Here is a 19,440-nt window from a genome sequence, read left to right on the forward strand (position 1 = left end):
TATGCATGCTTCTCCTCTGTTGCCCTGTTGTATCTTTATATACTTAAAAAGCCAGCACAGTTGCTAAGGAAGAGGGAGCAGGGGCACCCCCCACAATTCCCTGCGCTTGCAGTGTAGCTATTATAGAGCACTGCTTGCATTGGCGGGGGGTAGTGCTGGTGGTGTTAATGGAGTCCCTTGAGGTCAAAGTCTTCCCATGTTGTTGTTTGTGGCTGTTAACCAGTGCCTTCGCCCCAGAAGTGGTTGCATTTCAGTGCCGAGTGCAGGGGTTTGTCTTGCATGTGGCAAATGGGCACCGAGACCCAGGGGAGCAGCGGGGCTGGAGAGAGGCCTGCTCCTCTGTGCTCCCCCGCCTCGTGACTGCCTTGCCTCCTGCCACCGTTCTGGGGGGAAAGAATTGCCCCTCTTTTGAAGAGGAAGGCAGTGTTGCATAAAAGCCTCTTTATCTGTGCTGTATAAAGTCATTGGTCACACTGCAGTGGTGTTCATTGCTGCTGGCGCTTTATGATTATCCATTAGCCGCCCGGCACAGTCATTCCCGCACTCACGGGCCCTGTATAATTGTCCTTCTCTGCTACAAATTGCCTCTCCCGGCAGGCCCATTTGCATAAATCCTCCAAGCTAGTCCAAACATGATTGGAGCACGCGTGTGTGCGCTGCATCAATCCTGATGATTTGGTAATAATAGTTAAATCTGTACTAAATGGTTCCTTCAATTAAGACAGAAGAAAAAAAAATTAATCTCTAGGTTTTATGTCACAAAACATTAGCAAATGTAGTGAAGGTTACAGGGGAAAAAAAGCAGTTAGTGTTGGCTTTGGGTTGCAACATGGCTCCACCATATGGCTCGTGGAAATCTTCCAGGGCTTGCTGGAGAACTTGCTTGCCTTCTCCCATTCCTCCCTCCCTCCCACCGCCCTTGCCTGGACCCTTTCCCCTGGATTTATTCCTGTTCCCTCCCCAAACCTTGCAGAGCTGTGTAGGTTTATGAAAAACCAAATCCAGAAGGGAATACATTCTTAGCTGATTTGGAAGGCAGTCCCTGTTTTGGGCTCTACTAAACTGTTCTGTGTCTTCAGAGGAACAGTGGAGAGGAGTTCAGATGGAGGCAGGAAACAGGGACCCCTCCAAATGCCGTCTTTCCCACTATACTGTCTGCATGTCTCCAGCAGCGTACGAGCAAATCTGAACAACCAAGCCTCACCACCCCCCTGCTTTTAAAACGTGGGGTTGCATCCTTTTGAGTTCCGTGACTTACACACATTCCACAGCGGTAGGAGAGCTCCCGACTGTTCGGAAAGGGAGAATACCGGGTCGGGAAACTCTTCCGCTTGAAAGGAGGGACGAATATCTTTGACCATTTTCATCAGTGGTGAAACAAAGCTGTTTATAGGTGGCAGGTTATTTGCAGACTTGAAGCGAGTATGGATAGAGCCAATATCCTTGCTCCGGGACATTGGCATTCCATCCTCATGTGGCCTCTGCATTTTGCAAATGTTATGAGAATCTGTAAGATACGTTGAACCAGAGACTATGGCAGGAGGAGGGGTGGGGGCCGTGAGCTTCTGTAACGGGGCATCAATAGTCCATCATACTGCCTTCATGTCTCTGAAAAGCTGCTCTATTCAGTAGGTGGGCCCAGTTGGAAATAGCGTAACCACATTCTACCAATAGCATTGCATTGGTGAGGCTCTCACTGTCCACAGTGGGGGTGTTATTCTCAGGTCCCAAATATAGTGTATATTTAGGATGCAATGTCTGTCTGTCTGTCTATCTCTCTCTCTTCCCCCAATTTCTAATTCCTGTACTTAGGGAGTGCTTTTTGCATTCATGAGTTGCAACCTAAATAATACCTGCACCCTGTTCTACATACATGCTTTAGTGTGCTCAGAGCATGGCGTAGCTTTTCCTGGACTTTTCAAAATGGGCTCAGTAGGGGAGATGCTGTTCCAAACAGCATTCCTATAAACACAGCAACGGGTCAGCCCTTCCTGGGAGAGTTCGCGCAACATCGAACCGACACCCCCTTTCCCTGCAGATCAAAGTATTGCAGGATGGCTCCAAACCACACAGGCTGCCAGAGGGGAACTTGCACACCCACGACACTCACCGCTCCACACCTGAACGGCAGCTTGCGCTCCTTCCTGATTTGCGTCCTGGCGCACAGGCCTTGCCTTGTAAACCCAGCCAGGCGAGCCACGGTGGCACAGGATCCCATTGCTGTGCATTGCCAGGCCAAGTCTCCCAGCCATCATGGCATCCCTTCCCTGCTTTTGGCCTCGCTGAAGCAACACATGCTCCTGTGGCAGCTGCAGGCCCGGCCCCTTGGCCTGCTTCCTATCGGGAACATTCCCGCAGCTTCCCACGCCGAGCGAGAGAATCCCTGCCAAGCTTGCTTCCCTCCAGCCACTCCCCGGAACTGAGCGGTGGCCTGGAGCCACAGTAGCTCCCTGCCCGCTGGTGCCTGTGGTGTGAAGATGGGCAGCTTGGCTTTCTCCGGAGCCCCGAGTTGCTTGCTGGCCTGTTTTCCACACCCCGCCTTCTGCCCATGGCCCTTTGCCTGCCTGCCTGCCTGCCTGCCTGAGGGTGCTCTGCTCCCGTCCCATCCCTCTGCTTGTCAGGGAATTCCCTCTTTCCTCGCCTGCTGCAGCCGCAGGAATGGAATTTGGCACCAGCTCCAGGGTCAGCCCCGGGTCAGAAGGTCGAGGTGCAGGGGGCAAGGCCCGGGAGAGGAGTGTGAACAGAAGCCGTCTCGGGGAAGGGGGAAAGGGGGTTTGCGCGGCCTCAAACCCTGGGCTGCATTCCCAGGGTGGAGCAAACAAGAGGCGGCTTCTCTGGGTGCCGGAGTGGAGCAATTAGAACTAACGAGCGCTGGAGATCCGAGCGGGAAGCCAGCCAGCAGTACGGGGGGATGGGAACAAAGCCTTCAGGGAGCTAATTCATTTCATATTTACTATGCTGGGAGGACGCTGCTTGTGAAAGAACTGCCGACGCGATGCGGAGCGGATCCTTTGCAATGGACTTCCCCAACCTGAAACCCTTAAGATGTATTTGGACTACAAATCCCATCAGCCAGCATGACCAGGCTAATGGGACATTTAGTCCCAAACTCATGAAGGGCACCAGATTGGGGAAGGCTGATTTAGAAGGTGTCAAAAGAAAAAGAAATGGATGGCCTGCTTCAGATTAGGCCAGACTTGATTCTTTAATTTGATTCTTGTTTATGGGTAGGGAGTGTGCACCTCCTCTGGCTATTTTTTAGTCTTGATTCTGCTTGAAACCTAAGAGTGTTGTTCTCTTTGCCTTTGCTTCCTGCTCCTTTTCTCCTGACATCAAGCAACGTGTCCCTTCGTTGCTTTTTTTCCCAGTGTGTCGGATGAGATTGATCCAGGCTTTCCTCTGCTTGCTCTATGTAGCTTGCAGACACACACACTGCCCTTTGTGGAGACAGGAAGTGTTGGGAAGGCAGCAGTGACTACACACTAGCAGCAGGAATCCTGGCGCGCTCCTCCAATGGGTTTTACTGGGCCAGTGGGCCATGGCTTATTCCATGGAAGAGCCGGGCACAGATGCCTGTGGAGCAACTACCTCGCTCCTCTAAGAACATGGCTTTGCATGTGCTGCAATTCCAAGGGAGCACAGAAGGGCACTAGGCATTCAGTTCAGCTTGAATGAACGCTCAGCTTCCAACAGAACTCTCGGCTTCATTTCCTTTTTTCAAGAGCATGTTTCTAGAACTTATCGCTGCAAAGATCTGCCTGAAAGTTACACAGCTGGTTTCTCCCCAAAGCAGAAAAGGCTGCTCAGCAGTGGTTTGGGGGCTGATCTGTAGTGTCCTAATATATAGTTAAAACGGCAAATGTCCCAGAATCAGTTTATGCAAAATAAAAGAAAATGCACAAACATGCTCAAATTCAGATAGGTCACGGAATTCTAATTTCTGTGGTGCAGAATTTGTGTTTTATACAGTATGCACACGCATGCAGCAATGGCCGAGATACGCCAAGAGTCCTTGCCAGCAGCTGCAGGAGACTGCGTGCTTGCAGCAATGCTACAGAGCACAGATATTAACTCTGATCCCATAGTTTGCAAAGAACCCCTGAAAATTTCACCTCGTTTCTTCTGCATCTCATTTTCCTTAGCTAAGTTTTGTCCCAGTGCTGGTTATGAAGAAACAGCTCAAAACCATGCTGGCTGTTTCTGCCAAACTCTTAGGATCCCTTTGCACAATACCAGAGTCCTACACAGAAGGTACTTTGTGTTAGGAATTAATGCGGTGATCATTCCCTCAGATTTTTATGGTGCACATTTAGTTGGCATGCATATAGTGGGAATCTATGATAGCTCTTAGCTTATTAGTACATGCAGGAACATCAGACGTGATAATCTACGTGGAAGTTTCATTGCAGCCCCAGGAAAATGGGAGAAGTGGCTGAGAGAGGGCTTGCATTGGTCAGGAGGGCAATACAACTTAAGTCCATGTTACTCATAGTCCTTCCCCATGGCTCCCAGTCCTCCTCTTCAAGAGACCTATCCTGCTTCTCATATTTCTTCCATGAGTCCTTACAGGTCTTGCCCTGTTCCTTAAGTAGAACAAACACCCAGAATTTTGAAAAAAGAGGAAAATAAGAAAGCATAGTCTTTGTAATTTGCTTTATCCAGTTGCATAATTTGAGTTGTAATACTGCAGAATTGAGGGGGTTTTCTTCCAGAATTCCAGATGATCTTAGCTCGATTCAGGCATTTGTGTGAACATATCAGGGCTTAAAGCCAGTGTTTCCCAAACTTGGGTCTCCAGCTGTTTTTGGACTACAACTCCCATCATCCTTAGCTAGCATGGTCAGGGATGATGGGAACTATAGTCCAAAAACAGCTGGAGACCCAAGTTTGGGAAACACTGACTTAAACTAAAGATAGGAAAGCTTGTGATTCTCCAGATGTTTCTGGGGACTCTGCTGCCATCAGCCCCGGGCAGCATAGCCAATGGACAGGGATATTTGATGCCGTGGTCCAGCAACATCTGAAAGGCCACAGGCTCCACATAACTGAGGAGGGGAACAGGGCACACACACAAGCCCTACCTCCAACATCCCAACCTATGCCAGCTTCAGTCCAGACCTTGGTGGCACCCTTTTATTAAGGTCCCCTATTGCAGAGGCTTCAAAGCCCTTTCAGCTAAATAGGAGTCGCCCCAAATTCAATATTTTCCAATTAACTGCCAGTTAGCATTGGACTTCCCCTCCACCCCTCTATGGTTTCTCCAGCTTTTTCAAATATTGCTGCATGTTATACACCACAATTTTCTCAGATATGATTTTACTCCTCTTCTTATTCAAAGCCTACTTGCGTTTTAACATGTTTACAATAGTTTTTTCCTTAAATAATCTACAAACATTTTCCACTCCTCCTTAAAAGTCTGCTGATCCCCGACTTGACTTGTTAAACATGCTGGTTCGGCATATTCCGTCAATTTCACCTGCCAATCCTCTTTAGTAGGTACCACCGCATCTCGCATTTTGCGCATATAGTATTCTCGCTGCGGCTGTTGCATATGAAAATAAATTTGTCTGCTTTGGCGGGGGGGTACTTCTACCCTACCAGGGACGCGGGTGGCGCTGTGCTCTAAACCACAGAGCCTAGGGCTTGCTGATCAGAAGGTCGGCGGTTCGAATCCCCGCGACAGAGTGAGCTCCCATTGCTCGGTCCCTGCTCCTGCCAACCTAGCAGTTTGAAAGCACATCGAAGTGCAAGTAGATAAATAGGTACCGCTCTGGCGGGAAGGTAAACGGCATTTCCGTGAGCTGCTCTGGTTCGCCAGAAGCGGCTTAGTCATGCTGGCCACATGACCTGGAAGCTGTACGCCGGCTCCCCCAGAGTCGGTCACGACTGGACCTAATGTTCAGGGGTTCCTTTACCTTTATAATAATAATAATGGTAATAATAAGTCTGCACAAGCGCCTGAACAGGGCTCTTATCATTGTGCGTATCAGAGAGAGGCATGCCTCACTTAGCTTCTTGGTTCCCCCAAGACCCACATCCACCCACGCGCGCCCATAAAACCTGTTCCCTCGGAGCCAAGAGCGGCGGTGCTGAGGGAGTTAAGCTGCCCGGGCAGGAGCTCCGCTGTAGCTCCTCTGGCAATCCCCTTGCACATAAACCCTTCTGACAAGCTCAGCTGAAAGAAGCGATTGTCCCAAAGCCGCCCCCCCTCCCAATAGCTGGTGAATTAATGAGCTGCAGCAGAAGTGGCAGCCGCTCCGGAATGTTGCTGGAAGGCATGAAAAGTCCAAGGAATCTCCTCCCTTTTCCTAAAGCAGCAACAGGACCTGTGGGAGGGATGCAGCATGCCATCTTCCCCACCTAAGGGAAACGGGAAAGAAAGAAAGGTGTGTGGGAGCATGCATCCAGCACTGGCGTCAGCTCAGACTCTTGTCTTGCGGACAAGACCCCTCCAGCTGCTTTTACCTACCCCACCCCCTGGAAGTACCTTGTCCAGCTAAACTCCCCGTATAAACCCTCATACACCTTTCGACCCATAAGGGAGGCACGTTTCAATTTCACTTGCTGAAGATGGGTGACATTTGACAGGGGTGCAAAGCAGGGCTCTTTACTCAGTAACGATCTCTTCTTCCCCGTTTTCTGAGCATCGCACAAAGGGAATCCATTCAGTCTCCTCGCCCCTTAGGGAGGAATGTCAACTTTCCCTGCTTTGGGGAAAGGGTTTGCAAACTTGATTTGGCCACATTTAGATACCCAATTCTATCTGCTTTACGGTGGTACCTCTGGTTACGTACTTAATTTGTTCTGGAGGTCCGTTCTTAACCTGAAACTGTTCTTAACCTGAAGCACCAATTTAGCTAATGGTGCCTCCTGCCGCCGCCGCGTGATTTCTGTTCTCATCCTGAAGCAAAGTTCTTAACCCAAGGTACTATTTCTGGGTTAGCGGAGTCTGTAACTTGAAGTGTCTGTAACCTGAAGTGTATATGTAACCCGAGGTACCACTGTATGTGATCCTGTTTTAAAAGTTGCGTTCTGGTTTTTCTCTCTGTGAAAACAGAGGTGCAAACAGAATCCAAGTGAGGTGTAAATGTGTGCACAGAACATAGAGGTGTATTTAAACACACACACACACACACACACACACACACACACACTGCTCCCCTGCCTGTCACAGTCTCAGACATTTTCCTAGTAATACTAACTAGTCCTTGTATGTGTCAGGAGAAATTGGGTCTCCTGTTTTACACAGCTACCACAATTCAGTCTTCATCCAAGCGGCTTCCTGAGGAAACAGTGGAGTTCAATAAAACCCAGATGTCTTGGCACCTAGTTCCTGCTGTGCCCTCCTGCTCTGGAGAGATGGGGGGGGGGGGAGGAAGGAAGTTTCCAGCTCTTCTTCCCCAAAGGCAGAAGAAATGCTCTGAGCTTCTTAGAAACTTTAGTGAGCACCCAGCACCAAGACAGCTGGATCAAAGGGTAGAGACCGGGGACTTGAACCTGAACATTTGCCTGGCACTCTCCATCCTTGTATGGCAACCTTGGACTCCGGGGCATATAATGGTTATAATGACGCAGGTCCATTACTGTTTTACCAGAAGGAAATTCCCAGATCCTGTAGACCAAGGCAGTATTGATTTTCGTGCTCAAAATAAATTGTGCCAAACTGAAAAAAAATCTCAGCACAAAATGGGCTTCTATTTTACAAGTTTGCTTAAAAGTTGCGTGTGTCCTTCTGACCCAACACATTTTAACCCTTGTATATGGAGAACTTGGAATGAGTTTGAATTAACTGGGGGAAGGAAATGGGAGACAGGAGCGCGGGGCTAGGCAGGCAGCAGTAGCCACAAGAATTCTGCCATAGGTTTTTCTCATATAGCCATAAAGTCTAGAACCAATGTTTCATGGTAATTGATGCTGCATGGAATTGCAGAATGCTGCGAACTGGCGTGTGTGTGTCTGTGTGTGCTCATTCCATCCTGAAAACCTAGGTAAAAATTCCTTCCTTTGTGTAAGGCTCCACCTCTGCACCTTATCACCCCGTGGCCTCCAGCCCCCAAATGGAGGTGTCAGTGAGCTGAATCGTCTTTCCATTGGGCTTTCTCCAAACTGAGCATTCTTTCCCATTCACAGGTCAGTAAAGGCCAGCTTATCTCTGCTGTGTGCAGAGCTGCGGGCTGAGGGAGAGCCGAAGAAGAAGAAAAGGAAAATATCAGAGACTGCTTATGGTGGCATTAAAAACTCCCAGGTGAGTCCAGCACAGAGCCTTATCTAGCACAGCCATCCTCTTCATTCTTTCACCTTCCTGGTCGTTGAGTAAAAAGTAGCTTGTCGGTGCCCCTGCCTTCCAAAGCCAGTCAGATGGGGACGACACTCTCCACATCAACCACGATGCTTTAGGCTTTGAGGACTGGCCTAGTGAGATCTCTGGGATGCTGTATCTTCATATGTGAGACACTCGCATCTCCTTCATCTTCCAGTATATTGTGGTCCTCTCCCCCCCCCCCCAATAGGCAAAGTAAGGCAGAAATGTGCACAATTTTACAATTTGAGAGTTTCATTTTACCGATCACAAAGGAAGCTGCCTTCTACTGAACCAGACCATTGGTCCATCTTACTGAGTACTGTCTACACTGGCTGGCAGCAGCTCCCTAGCATCCTTTCCAATGTACCCTGATTGTAAGAAACAGATGTGAGCGGGAGGGAGTGGGAGACAGCGGAGAAGGCATCTTTTGGACCGTAGTGACTCGTGTTTGTTTCCCTGCTGCAGGAGAAGGTGCGTTGCAAGAAGAGCAGCTCCCAAAACAAGCTGGCTTCCACCGTGGTGCACAAGGTCTCCCATCTCAAGCAGAAGGTCAAGAGCAAAGGCTTGCCCGCAAACATTGGCCCCTTCCGACGGAAAGAGCCCAGCCCCGGTACCAGGATCCAAAAGAAACTCTCCCGGCCCAAGAGCTCCAAAGCAACGCCTTCTGCCAAATACCCACAGCAGGACCTCACTACCTCAGAGGTCAAGCCAAGCACAGGAAATACTGATGCAGGTATGGATGGTGGTAGAGAAGGGTGGGGTTCGCCGGGAAGCAAAGGTTGGCAGTGGTGTAGACCCTGGTCAGAGATGCACGCCAGTTGCCTGTTGGCTACCAGCATGTTGCTATTAGTAAACGAAGCCCTTAACAGCTTGGGAGCAGTTGACTTGCAGGATCACCTTGCCTCATCTTGCACTTGACCACTTCGATCTGTGGAAGTGGCCCTGTTACAGGTGCTGCAAAATCCTCATTCCACACTCAAAATAAATCAGTCTTCGAGTGTGGCAGCACCTGCACTTCGGAACTCCCTGTCTATTGACAACAGGCAAGCGCCTTTCACTGTACAGTGGTGCCCCGCAAGACGAATGCCTCGCAATACAAAAAACTCGCTAGACGAAAGTTTTTTCCGTTCGCGATTTGCCTCGCAAGACGAATTTCCCCTATGGGCTTGCTTCGCAAGACGAAAACGTCTCGCGACTTTTTTTTCTTTGACTAAAAACAAAGACATGTTTTGTTTATAAAGTTAATTTATTTTCCCTTCAATTTTTGAACTGCTCTTTACAGTATGTGTGACTTTAAAGAGCAGTTAATAAACTGTTGTTGTACCAAATTTGGCTTTGTTTGGACTTTTTTTGACCATAGGAACGCATTAATTGATTTTCAATGCATTCCTATGGGATTTCGTGCTTCGCAAGACGAAAAATTCGCTAGACGACAAAAATTGCGGAACGAATTAATTTCGTCTTGCGGGGCACCACTGTACTCTTTTTAACGACGTTTCCGTGCGCTGCTCTGCCACATGACCCGGAAGCTGTACGCCGGCTCCCTCGGCCAGTAAAGCGAGATGAGTGCCGGAACCCCAGAGTTGCCCACGACTGGACCTAATGGTCAGGGGTCCCTTTACCTTTACCTTACTTAAACCATTGTTTCTTTAGGCAAACCTCTTCAGACATGTAGCTGCATGTTTCATCTCTTTTTAGCAACCGTTGGTTTTAATTTTCTTCTGGATTTTTTTTAAAAAATAACCTGTTTTAAACTGAGTTTTATCCACTGTGGTATTGCTTTATTTTATATCTTTGTAAACCACTTAGTGTTTTTCTTGCAATCAAGCAGTAACTAAATGTTCTTAAATAAGTAAGAGGTGAAGAGGATGTTAGTAACTTTGCAGCTGTTGCCTTGCTGTATCTGTCACGGCTAAAACAGGCCCTGGGACAATTGCTGACCTCCGGCCCTGTGGAAAGGGAGTATGTGTGTGTCCTGTAGGGCAGTGTGCTGGACTCCCAAGACACAGAACCCCTACCGGCCCTCCCACCTTCCCACTAGGGAAAGGCAAAGCGCAATTAGTCGCTCCCAAGCCATTCATGGAGCAAGTTCATCCTCCAGAAAAAAAACCCTGTTATCTTCTGCTCTGGTCAGGAGCTTTTGCCGCTCAGCGCGTTTCCTCCTGGCAAGCAGAGGAAGCTGTGGAATTTAAAAATAGCCGCACGTGCTGGCCTCTGCTGGGGCCAATGTCCGCTCCAGTTTGACTGCAGCCTTATGGGTTTCCCTTGGAGCTTCTGGGGCATCTTATCAGGAAGCCAAGGCTGAGACAGGAATCCTGCTTCCACTCCCCAAAGCCAAAAGAACAAAGGGACATTGTCAAGAGGGGCAAGAGCCAGGATGTAAGAACTCAAGATTGGGAGAGGGGGAGGAGGATACGCAGGCCAGATTTGCTGCGGGGTTGACAGAGGGGGGCACTTGCGAGGCCCGAAACACCCTCCAAGTTGTGTGCTTGGCTTTTTTTGTTTCGTTACGTTTGGAAGAGCTTCTGCCCCACTGTTGTACCCATGATGAGCACCCCGGGGCAGTTTATCAGGGGCTCCTCCTGCATTAAGTCCTCAAATCCAACGGTTCCCAAATGGTGGATTGCTGCCAGAAATTCATTAAAAAAGAGGCAGTGCAATAAAATGCCCCAAACAAGATGTATAAAATGTTTTGCGAGCTGCTGGCTTTGAACTCTGGCTTCTCAGTTCGTGTTAGGGTATAGGCCTCAAAAACAAGGCAGCGATTGTCTTGGGTGTGCCTTGATGACAGAAGCATGGGCATCAGTGTAGCGAAGCTTCATGTAGAATGCCTTGCATCCCCTCCCTGTTAGTGTCCATAATGTCCTCTGAGTCCCTCCCCCATCTTGAGATGGCCTGCTCCCTCCCTCCCTCCCATTTCTTCTGATTCTCCTCTCTGCCCGCAGATGACAATCGCCACAAAGACTATGAAAGCGACGACGACGGTGGTGTTGACGACTTGACCAGCGACACCAGCTCCACCCTTCACGTGACAGTAAACCCTGCTGTGATTGGCCCCTCTCCTTCCTCGGTGGTGAAGATGGAAGCGAATCAAAAGGCAAAGAAGAAAAAGGAGAGGCAGGGGCTGCTAGGTAATGTGAAACAAAAAGTGGCAAAACGTTATTGGTAAGATGCAGGATTCATCCCAGCTGGCAGAGAACAAGGCACTGAAGCCTATTAAGAAAATAATGTAAGATTGCATCGGGTCCTCCTGTCTTCCCAGGCAGTCCATCCTGCCAAATTGTGGCTGTGTATGCACTATGCCCTTAAAGCACATTCAAACCACATTTTCCCTTTCAAAGAATTCTGAGCACTGTAATTTATACCTCCCAAAGTTACTGTTCCCAGCAACCCTTAAACTACAGTGCCCACATTTTTTTGAGTGGAGAGAATGTACTTTAAAGGTATAATACGGCCCTAATTTTACTCATGTGCAAGGATAGATGCAAAATGGCAGTGAAGGATCCATATGGGGCCAATTCTTAAATTACGGGGAATCTGTAGGTGCCCATCCAGGCGAGGTTCTGAGATCCAGCTTCTGGTATCACACTGCATGCCAAAAGCAAAGCCCCCAAAGAAGGGGGGGAGGCTATCAGATTGGCCCACAAGCTGCTAATAGATATGAGGCTGCCCAAAATCTGCACTTGTGTTATGCTTATTCCTATTATACAAGCCACGCTGTGCAAGGAGAAAGGAAGACCTGGCCAAGGCAAGGTATCAAAAACACAAAAACTCTTATGCTCTTTTGTATCCCCACAGGGCCCTGCCGGATCCCCAGTCCCGAGGGCCAAGTCAAAATCAAGCGGCGCCCGGTGAAGCCCGGAGTAGGGAGGCTGGAAAAGGTACCCGTCTGCCGGGCAGCATCTTGCGAGGCTTCCAGCAAGAAGAAGTTGAAGAGCAAGGCCAAGGAGCTGCAGTGTGGGCCTGGGACATCGGCCATGAACGAGGGGCTCTTCTCTGGCAGCCAAGCCCGACTGTTTGCAACCCGGGATGACGCAGGAAAGCTCAATAGTGAACGCCTCAAGAAAGCCACGCGGAAGAGCAAGGTGCTGCAGTCGGCCCTCAGGGTGAGCAGGCGCGCAAAGAGGCCAGACTGGAGGTGTTCCTCAAGGGAGTGGGGGGTGCCAGGGGCAGTGTCCCTGGAAGGAAGGTGGGACCCAATGGGCTGGAGCGAGCTGGATGCAACGGGGGCGGGGTGTTTTTGCCAAACAGACGGGCCCCGTCTAGGTATGAGGCACTGAGGGAAGGGGTGGGTCTTAGAATTGGCAGGATTGACGCGTAGAATTGGAGATCAGAAAGAGGCCAGTTTTAAAGAAGATTGGGTAATGTTTGCAGAGTACTTAAAAACTAAGTAGGATTTGAATAAGGGCAGCAGTGGGGGTGAACTTTCTGTTTTTCTTTTGTGATAAGGCAAAGGTATAAAATAACAATAATATGCAGCCTAAATTGAAATTTTTGGGGGGAACCATGGAGGGAGGGAAAGTTGTAGATGAAGAGATTGTTAAACTAGAAATGTTGTTGAAATGTTTTTTTTTTTTTGTTAAAAATTTATAGATAAAATCATTATTTTTTTAATAAAAAAGAGAAAGGAGGGTCTTTACAGCCATTCGTGTCAGGGTAGGTACTCTGTAGAGCACTGCTCCTTTGCCCGGAGATTTCTGTGTTGGCCGGCCTTTTCCCTAAACCCATTTTCTCCTCCCTCCCTCCCTCTTGGCAGAGAAAGAATGGGGCACTGGCGCTCTCTCCCCGCAATGCCAAGGCCATCCTCAGCAAAGGCAAGAAGCTGGCCAAGGTCAAGAACAAGGTGGTCAGCAAGCAGGTAGGAAACGGCCGCCACCTCCTGCAATGCAGGGCATGGGTAGATCAGCACCACTTGCCCTCTCCTAAGGGTCCTGCGGCTGCCGCCATTTTCCTCCAAGGAGGAGCTGATGGCTCAGATCTGCCTTGCTGCTGTCAGGGTATTTGCTGGGTGGGAACTCCTCTGGCTGCCCTGAGAACTCTTCCAGTGGGAAATGGCCCCATCTGGCAAAGGTCAGGGTGGTGCAGAGGTTTCACTATTGATTCGGGATTTAGGAGACCCTTGTTCCATCCCTTCGCGCCTTGGGCAAAGACACAGTTTGTCACGTGCGATACATTTTCTCCTTGGCTTTTCCAGTGCAAAGGCCGGGCAGTCAGCCGGCTGATGGAGAGCTTCGCCATTGAGGATCACTTTGAGTTTGATGATAACAGCAGCTTCTCTGAAGAGGAGGAGATGCCCTCCACTGGTACGGAGCAAGACATGACCCCCGGTGAGTTTTGGCACTCCCTTACAGTTTAGCATTCTGTTGCTGGGGGTGGGAGCAGGGGCCAGTAGAGTCTCTCTCTGCATGTGTGTGAACCACACAGATCATTGGACAAGAGCAAAGGCAGATGAAAGGAGGAAAATGTATTCGAGGTGGAGGGTGATGGTGGTCCATAAGCTGCTGCTGAAGCGAAATCTGAGGTGGGGCAGACAGGGGTGCAGAGCAAGACTGCTGCAGTGGGTTGCTGGGAGGTGCAGAAAGGATTCTGCTGAGCAGCTCTGGGATGATGCCCGGTATTGGAGCCCACACCACTGGGTGCATTTCTTGGCTCTGCTCCAGTCTCCACATGTGGACGAGGCTGGGGAAACATCCCCCAAGAGCTGCGGTAATGAAGTTTGTTAACGAGTCTGCAAGCCCACCCTCTGTTGTGTACTCGCTGCAAGAGAAGCAGTCTTAAGAGCTGCAGCTCTTAAATGAAGGTGCTTGCTGGCCAGCTGGATATTCCTTTATAATAATAACTTTTGTCATATTCTGGAGGCAGATTCCAAACTATATATATATAGTTGAGAAGTATGCTGGTTTAAAGGAATGGGGGAGCAGTGTGAGCTGTGGATTCATGCCTTGCTCTGCCTTGTTTGGCTGCAGCCCAGTCATGCACCATTCACAAGGAGGATCTCCAGGATGGACTGCGCGTGCTCATTCCCAAAGAGGACAGCCTGCTCTACGCCGGGAGTGTGAAGAGTTTGCAGCCTCCAGACATGTAAGAACCCCCATTTTTCCAGGCACAAACATGGGCAAGAGATGCAAGAAGAGAGGGCTTGGCGTTTCTTGCAAAGAACAAATGGCAGCATGGCGATATTTAAGGGGGCAGGCAGTTCCTTTCCTCTGCTCTCCGGGGGCTTCCTTCCTCCTTTGTGCCTGCAGACAGTTGCAGTTCCTTTAATACCCTTTCCGTTAAAGCAGGGTTTCCCAAACTTGGGTTTACAGCTGTTTTTGGACTACAGTTCCCATCATCCCTGAACACTGGTCTTGCTAGCTAGGGATGATGGGAGTTGCAGTCCAAAAAGAGCTGGAGACCCAAGTTTGGGGAAACGCTGCTTTAAAGGGAGGGATGGGAAAACCATGGCCTTATAGATGTTGTGGGACTGCCGCTCCATGAGACCCAACCAGCTTGGCCAGTGGTCAGAGATGATAGGTGTGTTGGCCCTCCAGATGTTGCTGGACTACAAGTTTCCCCATCTCTGCTTTAAAGTAATACCAGCACCCTCACCCAAGGCAACATGCTGCAATGTTCACATGACCTCAATTCAGTATCGTGGCCCTATCTTCCTTACCCGCAAACAGAGTGGCAGGTGATATCCATCCTGATACTTGGCAATGCAAAGCCAATGCTTTCCCTCCACTGCTCTGAACAGAAAGTACACCGTAGCCTCTGTGGTGCAAAGAACAGATGGATGTGAAAGTTCAGAGGCCCCTTCTATCATAAGTTTCTGGTATGGTCTTGGGTAAGCTTTTACCTGTCTGCAGAATAAGAGTAATAGCCACCTGCCTTCCATTAAAATTGCTAATTTTAAAATGTGCTCCATAAAAGCATTGGCCTGCCACTCCTGTGTTTCCTTACCTGTAAGTAAGCCTCACAGAGGTGAGGCTTACTTCTGAGTAATTATACTATTGGGTTGCGCTGTTTATCCCTGTAGCATGTTTTTCCTCCATTCCTGAACCAAGCTTTTAGCACCATTCCTGTCCCTAAATTGATCACCAAGTGCTCTTTGCCTCCTACTTATATGGACCTGTGGACTGAGCAGTGAGCATCATGCTCTCCCAACTGCTGGGCCAAAAGGCAAGCGCTCTGTTCCCTCCCCTGCAAACCGAGGATTGAATGTCCCATTTCACATCTTGTCAAAATGAGCCAAGCCGAATTCTTTTCCAGCCTTTCACATCTCCAGCTGTATAAATCTCTGCCATTGATTTGTCCCTCCCATAGCTACAGCATCGTCATTGAGGGAGAGCGAGGGAACCGGCAGAGGATCTATTCCCAGGAGCAGCTGCTGCAGGAGGCGGTGAGTCCCTGCAGATCATGGCCTGGGATTAATCAGGCCTGCTTAGGCAATTGGGGGCGGAGAAGCTGGGCTGTGAATGCAACTGGGAGCAACAGCAAGTGGTGCATTCATGAATCTGGGATTTACCTGTGAAGCAGGGAGCAGAGAGTGCCGCTCCCCTGTGCCAATGTGCAAAGCGCAAGCTGGCACAGCACGATGGAGAGAAGCATTTTTTGCTGAGGCAAGCAAGGTACACTCAGGAGGTGCATGTCTTCTGGGTACCAGGGCCTGAGATAGTGTGGTTGTAGGGCGAAGGGCAAGATGCATTCAGGCAAGGGCATGTCTACATGATTCTTTTCATTGCTTTGGGGACTTTAGGGCCAAAAGGTGATCTATAAAGACAACACAGGACAATGCTAACTGGGAGGGATCAGATGCACTTGCACAGTGCACAGGATTTGTCATGGTCAGCCTAGCTTCAGTGTTGATCTTCCACCAACCGGTATTGTGAGGCTAGCATAGTGTTTGTAGCCACACCTGGCTTCTTGCTTTCAAATGCTCTGGGGGACAGAATACCTCCCTTTCTTCCCTGCTGCACATCACAGTACCCAACAGGATGTATGAAAAGCTGCTGTTCATTTTGATAGTGCTGTTTTCCCATCCCCCAGTGAGGAGGCAGCCTTAGCTGATGCTTGTGTTGTACTAAGACATATTCATCACACTTGGTGCAGACTTTTAGAATCCAAGCAGTTCTGACACTTAAGGAAACATCAGCTCAGTGTTAATAAACTGTGCTAATCAAATCAATAATATGCCCAGTTACTGATTCTGCGGTTTGTCTGCCGTTAGCAACTTTGGTTTTTCCAAACCAAATCTTTGGAGTGTTTGGAAAGTAAGGAGCTTTGTAAAAGTTAGAGGGAAAGGGCAGCATTCAGTGGTGTCTCGGCAGAATGCGAGGAAAGAGAATGTGAGTGGAGACCATGGCAGATGAGCAGATAGCCATGCAAGGCATGGAATGCCGGTGCCTGAATACTAGAGCCTCGCCACACACCCAGTTCTGCCAAGCTTGTTCCATCTTCTCCTTGACAGCCACCCTATGATATACAACGTGAAGCATTGCTCTTGGCTAGACAGTAGTGGCAGCAACACTACTGTTAAGAGAACCTGCCAAACACGACCTTTTGTTTCTTTCCAGGTTCTGGATGTGCGGCCACAGTCAAGTCACAGCCTCCCACCTGGCACCCGAGTCTGTGCTTACTGGAGCCAGAAGTCCCGCTGCCTCTACCCAGGGAATGTCATTCGAGGTGAGAGGGGCTGGCCAATAGAGACCCCAAGGTGGGGAAGAGTCAAGCATGCAGCGAGCAACCAGGTCCCTGGTCCAGAAAAGGGTGGAGAGCTGGCTTGAGATGTGCGCGTGTGTTTGTCTGTCCCCAAAGTTAACACAGATTGTGTCCCACAGGTTCCTCAAGCGATGAAGAGGATGATGCAGACTCGGTGCTGGTAGAATTCGACGATGGGGACACAGGCCACATTGCAGTGTCTAATATCCGCATGTTGCCACCCGATTTCAAAATCCAGTGTAAGCATCCTTGGATGGGAGGAATGCAGGGTCAGTTGTACCTGATGCGCTTCTGTGTTTTGTTTTGCCTCGGCAGATCCAAACCTGCAGAGGTTGTAAGGCAGAGCCTCATCCATGTTGGGGCTTTTGCTAAGGAGCAATTTCCTTGATGCAATCTGCGCCTTGGGTGCAGCTTCACTGCACCTTGTGCTGGGTTGGTTATAAAACTCCCCGCAGCTCTGGGCACAGTGGCTATTCCCTTTGGGCATCCAAGAACGTCCTGCGCTTTCTGGGCGCAGGATCTTTCTGGGATCTTGCTAGCCTGCACATGGCCGTGAAGAGCGGGAGATGAATATTGCCACAAGAGAAAGTATGAGAGGCAAATTCAGATGGGCCACCAACCTATGAATTCAGGAGGCACCCTTAGAGAGTTTTCACCTCCATCTGTCCTTGAGATTTCTAACTCCCCCCTCTCTGCTATAGGCACAGAGCCTTCTCCTGCACTCTTGGTTTCCACCTTCTGCCGTCGCAACAAGAGGTCTTCCAGTGATGTTCCCCATTCCAGTGAATCGGCACCAAGCCTGTGTGCTGAGGGGCGGGAGAGCTCAGAGTCAGCCAAAAGCACCGGCAAGAAGGCAACGAGCAAAGAAAAAGCTGGTAAGCCAGTTCTCCATTGCTTGCCTTTCATTAGAAAGGCGCTCAAAGGTCCTGTGTCTGTCTTGCTTTTTATCCTCACACAAAACCCTGTGAGAGGGATTAGGCAGAGAGGGTGACTTGCCCCAGGGCTACCCAGTAAAACTTTGCAGCAGAACAGAAGCTTCCTTTTTAATATGTACACCGCCTTTCTACATTGTTACACACAAGGCAGTTTACAAGCCATAGAAATGATAAAATATGCAACAAAGATCACACGTCCTATTAACAATCTGATCCAATGCAAATCATAATGAAAAGTATGACTAAAAATAAGACGCTTGATGCAATAGTCAATAATCTGTTTCAAATACAATATTGCACAATAAAATGAACCCTTAACGTATCAGCAAATAATAATTAAACAGAAAATCACACCTGAAAAACCACAACAAATCATTACTGGACTGTAATCAATAAAAATAACAGCAAAGTCACAATGCATAAAACACCACAGATCATGTAAAAAAAAAAAGATATACTGAGCAGCAAAGTCACATAGCTTATAAAATTACAAAATATAGCTGGTTCCTTGCTCCAGGTCCATTATGTAATCCAGAAGTACTTGGACCCCTACCTGCAAAAATAGAAGCCCATCTGAGTTATGGAAAGAGCAGCGTGTAAACATCAAAATGAAGCAGCACCATAAAAGGTGGCCCAGGGTTCATGAACCCTGACAAAGCGTTGATGGACATCAGTTGGGGGTGGAACACCAGGAAAGGGAGATAGACCAAGATATAATAGAGTTATAAACAAAACCCGGTGAACTCTGTACCAAACATTTTACTCTTCTTTAGACTGCAATTGCCCCAAATCCAACCTTTTTCATGGTTGTTCATCACTATTCGAAGACACCACCACCATCGCTGCTGCTTCAGTTGCCTTCTCTCCTCGGTCCCCCCTCCATTTCATTCCTCCTCAGGAGATCCCAGCCACTCAGGGACAATATACTCCAAGGGACAACGTAATTATGTGCCTATATATTGATGTGACTAAGGGCAAAAAGAAGTCAGGTCAATGTATCCTACACTGGACACATGGGAGATCCTAACAAGCACAGCTCTTCTTTTGGCTTCACTTTGTCTCTCAGCATTTCTTCTGCCAAATGAGAATGGTTTGCAAGTCAAGGGGTGCTGGTGGGCTGTGTCATGGATTCCTGGGGAGGGAGAAGTGAATGAACAGTGAGAGCTGCTACTTCCTGCCTTTTGCCATTCTGCAGAAATACTTTGACAGTGTCCGAGTCAGACACTTGCAGGATCTGTGGCGCTCATCTAACTGTGATTGCTACCTATTTAGTATCTACTTTTTTAAACACCCATTTCATTCCCCACCCTTTCTGGACGGCTTTTTTTTAAAGCATACATAAGAGGATACAGTGGACCCTCTGGATACAAATTTAATTTGTTCCGAGGGTCCATGTGCACCTCGAAAAATCCACCACAATAGAGCGCTTTGTGTGTGCTGTGAAACCTGGAAAAATACTTCCTGGTTTGCCACTTTCACAACCCGAAGTTTGCGTTACTCAAG

At 48.9% G+C, this 19,440-nt stretch overlaps 1 protein-coding gene and 1 long non-coding RNA gene across 11 annotated transcripts in view; one reads left to right on the forward strand and one right to left on the reverse strand.

Annotated features, from left to right (window-relative positions):
* BAHCC1 (BAH domain and coiled-coil containing 1) overlaps window positions 1–19,440 on the forward strand; it is a 117,249-nt gene that overhangs the window by 93,076 nt on the left and 4,733 nt on the right. For 8 of the 9 annotated variants that reach the window (XM_082212319.1, XM_082212318.1, XM_082212320.1 and 5 more), the window contains 11 exons: window positions 8,131–8,245; window positions 8,768–9,035; window positions 11,248–11,433; window positions 12,101–12,408; window positions 13,059–13,160; window positions 13,497–13,629; window positions 14,269–14,383; window positions 15,608–15,683; window positions 16,858–16,966; window positions 17,122–17,241; window positions 17,704–17,877. In XM_082212319.1, coding sequence (XP_082068445.1) covers window positions 8,131–8,245; window positions 8,768–9,035; window positions 11,248–11,433; window positions 12,101–12,408; window positions 13,059–13,160; window positions 13,497–13,629; window positions 14,269–14,383; window positions 15,608–15,683; window positions 16,858–16,966; window positions 17,122–17,241; window positions 17,704–17,877 — 1,706 coding nt within the window. The remainder of the gene's footprint in view (window positions 1–8,130; window positions 8,246–8,767; window positions 9,036–11,247; window positions 11,434–12,100; window positions 12,409–13,058; window positions 13,161–13,496; window positions 13,630–14,268; window positions 14,384–15,607; window positions 15,684–16,857; window positions 16,967–17,121; window positions 17,242–17,703; window positions 17,878–19,440) is intronic. The other variant, XM_082212322.1, reaches the window with a different exon arrangement.
* LOC309526673 overlaps window positions 18,020–19,440 on the reverse strand; it is a 29,528-nt gene continuing 28,107 nt past the window's right edge. Inside the window, exon 3 of one of the 2 annotated variants that reach the window (XR_014216821.1) lies at window positions 18,020–18,490. This is a non-coding gene — a long non-coding RNA (uncharacterized lncRNA). Of the gene's footprint in view, window positions 19,070–19,440 lie in introns of both variants that reach the window. The other variant, XR_014216822.1, reaches the window with a different exon arrangement.

This window comes from Podarcis vaucheri (assembly GCF_965113315.1).
Source record: "Podarcis vaucheri genome assembly, chromosome: 2".
NCBI classification, from domain to species: domain Eukaryota; kingdom Metazoa; phylum Chordata; class Lepidosauria; order Squamata; family Lacertidae; genus Podarcis; species Podarcis vaucheri.